The sequence below is a fragment of the Ailuropoda melanoleuca genome, chromosome 3 (assembly GCF_002007445.2).
Source record: "Ailuropoda melanoleuca isolate Jingjing chromosome 3, ASM200744v2, whole genome shotgun sequence".
NCBI lineage: Eukaryota > Metazoa > Chordata > Mammalia > Carnivora > Ursidae > Ailuropoda > Ailuropoda melanoleuca.
Window position 1 is genome coordinate 3,781,384 of NC_048220.1, and position 2,963 is coordinate 3,784,346.

Consider the following 2,963-nt stretch of genomic DNA (forward strand, 5'->3'; position numbering starts at 1 on the left):
TGGGGGGAAATGGGGGGAGGGTGGGCAGGGCGAGTCCCTCTCTCCAGGGGGCCCTCGCTAGCTCCGCTAGCTCCGCTGTCCCTCCTTGGCGGCAGGACAAGGACTTTGGGAAGCAGGCACTGAGGAAGGAGCACGTGAACCCACCGGCCGAGGTGAGCACGAGCCTCAAGACATACCAGCACTTCACCCTGGAGAAGGCCTACTTGCGCGAGGATTTCTTCTGGGCCTTCACGCCTGCTGCAGGGGACTTCATCCGCTTCCGCTTCTTCCAGCCGCTGCGTCTAGAGCGGTCAGTGCCGGCACCCATAGGTCCACCTTGGGGGACGGGCAGGGTGGCCACCAGGGGATAGGCCTTGGACCCCCCAGCAAATCACTTAACCTCACCCTGCCTCAGTTTCCTTATCTGAAGAGTGGGGTTCATCATGGTACGCACTAAGGCAGTGCCCACAGGAGCTCGGTGACATTGGCCCATCACCTTCGTCCCTGGTTGCCTTGCACAGCCCAACAGCTGCCCTCGGGTGGTCCCCAGCCTCCCTCAGCACCCCAGGGCCCAGATGCTGCGCTCCTGGGCCAGGCCTGGCCTTTTGTCGGCCAGACGACAGCAGCCAGGGCGGTGCCCCAGCCCCGCGGCAGCTCACAGGCCTGTCGGGCCACAGGTTCTTCTTCCGCAGCGGGAACATCGAGCATCCAGAGGACAAGCTCTTCAACACGTCAGTGGAGGTGCTGCCCTTCGATGTGAGTGTGGTGGGGTGTGCGGGTACTTGAAGGTCCGCCCCTTGCACAGCCACTGGCTTCAGCCCCTTTATTTTGCCCCCAGAACCCCCAGTCAGACAAGGAGGCCCTGCAGGAGGGCCGTTCAGCCACCCTCCGGTACCCTCGGAGCCCTGACGGCTACCTCCAGATAGGTGAGTGGGGGCAGGCAGGTGGAGGCCCGGGAGAGGCTGGGCTGAGCGGGGGTTGGGGGCAGTGGCTCAGTGCTGCCCTCCCTCAGGCTCCTTCTACAAGGGTGTGGCAGAGGGCGAGGTGGACCCGGCCTTCGGCCCCCTGGAAGCACTGCGCCTCTCCATCCAGACAGACTCCCCCGTGTGGGTCATTCTGAGTGAGGTAAGGGGGCAGGTCAGGCAGCCACTCCACGGAGCCAGACCAGGGCTGAGCGCCGGGGCCGGGGCGCAGCTGACCCCGAGCCCTGCTCTTCCAGATTTTCCTGAAAAAGGCCGACTAAGCGGAGGGCTTCTGAGGGTGCACTTTGGGTGGCCCTGAAGCCCCCTGGGAGACCTGGGATGTCATCGCTGCTGCCCCCGGAGGGCCAGGCGCCGCCGCCCCAAGCCTGAGGGTTTCTGCCCGGCGCCCCGCTCCGCAGGCCTGGGATCGCCGCTGGCCCGGAGGCCCCAGGAGCTGGTGCTGCCCCCGCCCGCCCGGCCGCGGGAGGAGGCAGGCGGCCCCCACACTGTGCCTGAGGCCGGCCCGTGCCGCCCGGAACCGTTCGTATCCCGGCCGGCTTGAGCCAGGCCGTTTTAGAAGAGCTTTTTCCTGGGCGCCCGCTGTCTCCGGCGCGAACACTGGAATGCATATACTACTTTATGTGCTGTGTTTTTTATTCTTGGATACATTTGATTTTTTCACGTAAGTCCACATATACTTCTATAAGAGCGTGACTTGTAATAAAGGGTTAATGAAGTGCGTGCCTCCTGGGTGAGTGTTCCGAGAGCTCCGGCTGGTGGCGGGAGGCCAGGCGCCAGGCGGTGTCACCCGTGCCCTCTGCCATCTCGGCCCTCCGTGCAGCTCCGCACGACCTCGGCCGCATTTCCAGGAGGGCCCGGGCCGCCCGGTCGGTGACTCGCGCGTGGAGGCGGCGCGGAATCCGGGGCCTGGCGCCCGAAGCCGCCTCCGTTTCCCGAGGACCGCCCCTCCAAGCGCGCCCCCTAGCTCCCACCGTCCCGCCCCAGCTACCTGCTCCTCTCAAACCCAAGGCATCCCCGACCTTCCACTTCGTGAGTCCCAGCCCTACCCTCGTCCACGGCCCCCAAGGCCCCGCTCACCTTCGGCCACATCCCCCCGGGTCTCTGATACGTTTTAGGGTCTCCCACCCACCTCGGGGCCAGGGCACGCGCGGCTGCCCTGCCTGGAAAGCTCTTCTCCTCCGCCAACTCGGCTAAAAGAAATCACCTTTTCAGGGACGTTAGTCCGGCCAGCCGGCATTGCTCAGGTCTGGTCCCCCAACACCCGGACGTTTCCCCCGAGAGCGCATGTCACAACGGCATGGACCGCACTGGTCGTCGCCCCCAGGCTCCGCCGCAGGGTGCCCTGAACATCTACACCGTGCTGGACTCCAGGCACCGAGTGCTGACCGGAGAATGGCCCTGGTGTCAGCTGTGAAAGTCAGGGGACGAGGAAGAGGGCGACCGGGGGACCGTGAAGAGGCGGCAGGCCTGAAGAGGGGACAGGCGAGGGAAGCGCTGAACGCAGGGAGGAGGAGCCGTGGGGTGAGCCCCGGCGAAAAGGGCGGCCGAGGGCCGGGCGTGCGGCTCCAGGGTCGGAGAGGCCCCTGTCCTTCCGCAGCCCCACCCCCGGGAAGCCCACCCGCCTGCTGCCACCCAGGCCTGGGGTCCACAGCACGCGGTGCGCGAACCCCTCCGACCAGAGAATGCGTCCGGAGTCCGGTCATCGACACTTTAATTGGAGATTGGAATGGGGCGAGCATCCCTCCCCTGTCCTCCCGGAAGCTCCGGCTCTTCTCCGGTTCCGCCGGCCGGGCGTCCTCCATCTCAGGCCCTGGGCAGCAGCTTCCCAAGCCGTCCAAGGAGCGCGGCGCGCAGCGCGCCCGGGAGAAAGTGGACGAGCAGGCCGAGCGCCGCCAGCGCCACGAGCAGCCAGAGCGCGCGCGCGCTCGCGTACAGCGGGGTCAACCTGTGGGCGGGGCTCAGCGGCGGGCGGGGCGGAGCCACAGCGGCCCCGCCCCCCAG

The 2,963-nt window shown here is 67.0% G+C and overlaps 2 protein-coding genes across 3 annotated transcripts in view; one reads left to right on the plus strand and one right to left on the minus strand.

The window, feature by feature from the left end:
* MGAT4B (alpha-1,3-mannosyl-glycoprotein 4-beta-N-acetylglucosaminyltransferase B) overlaps positions 1-1,678 on the plus strand; it is a 10,128-nt gene extending 8,450 nt beyond the window's left edge. The window contains exons 12-16 of the mRNA XM_034655833.1: positions 153-289; positions 657-735; positions 818-905; positions 992-1,104; positions 1,199-1,678. Coding sequence (XP_034511724.1) covers positions 153-289; positions 657-735; positions 818-905; positions 992-1,104; positions 1,199-1,222 — 441 coding nt within the window. The 3' untranslated portion in view covers positions 1,223-1,678. The remainder of the gene's footprint in view (positions 1-152; positions 290-656; positions 736-817; positions 906-991; positions 1,105-1,198) is intronic.
* A 1-nt stretch (position 1,679) lies between these two features.
* LTC4S (leukotriene C4 synthase) overlaps positions 1,680-2,963 on the minus strand; it is a 3,888-nt gene continuing 2,604 nt past the window's right edge. For both annotated transcript variants that reach the window (XM_034655836.1, XM_034655835.1), the window contains one exon: positions 1,680-2,907. In XM_034655836.1, the coding sequence (XP_034511727.1) occupies positions 2,766-2,907 (142 nt within the window). In that variant the 3' untranslated portion in view covers positions 1,680-2,765. The remainder of the gene's footprint in view (positions 2,908-2,963) is intronic.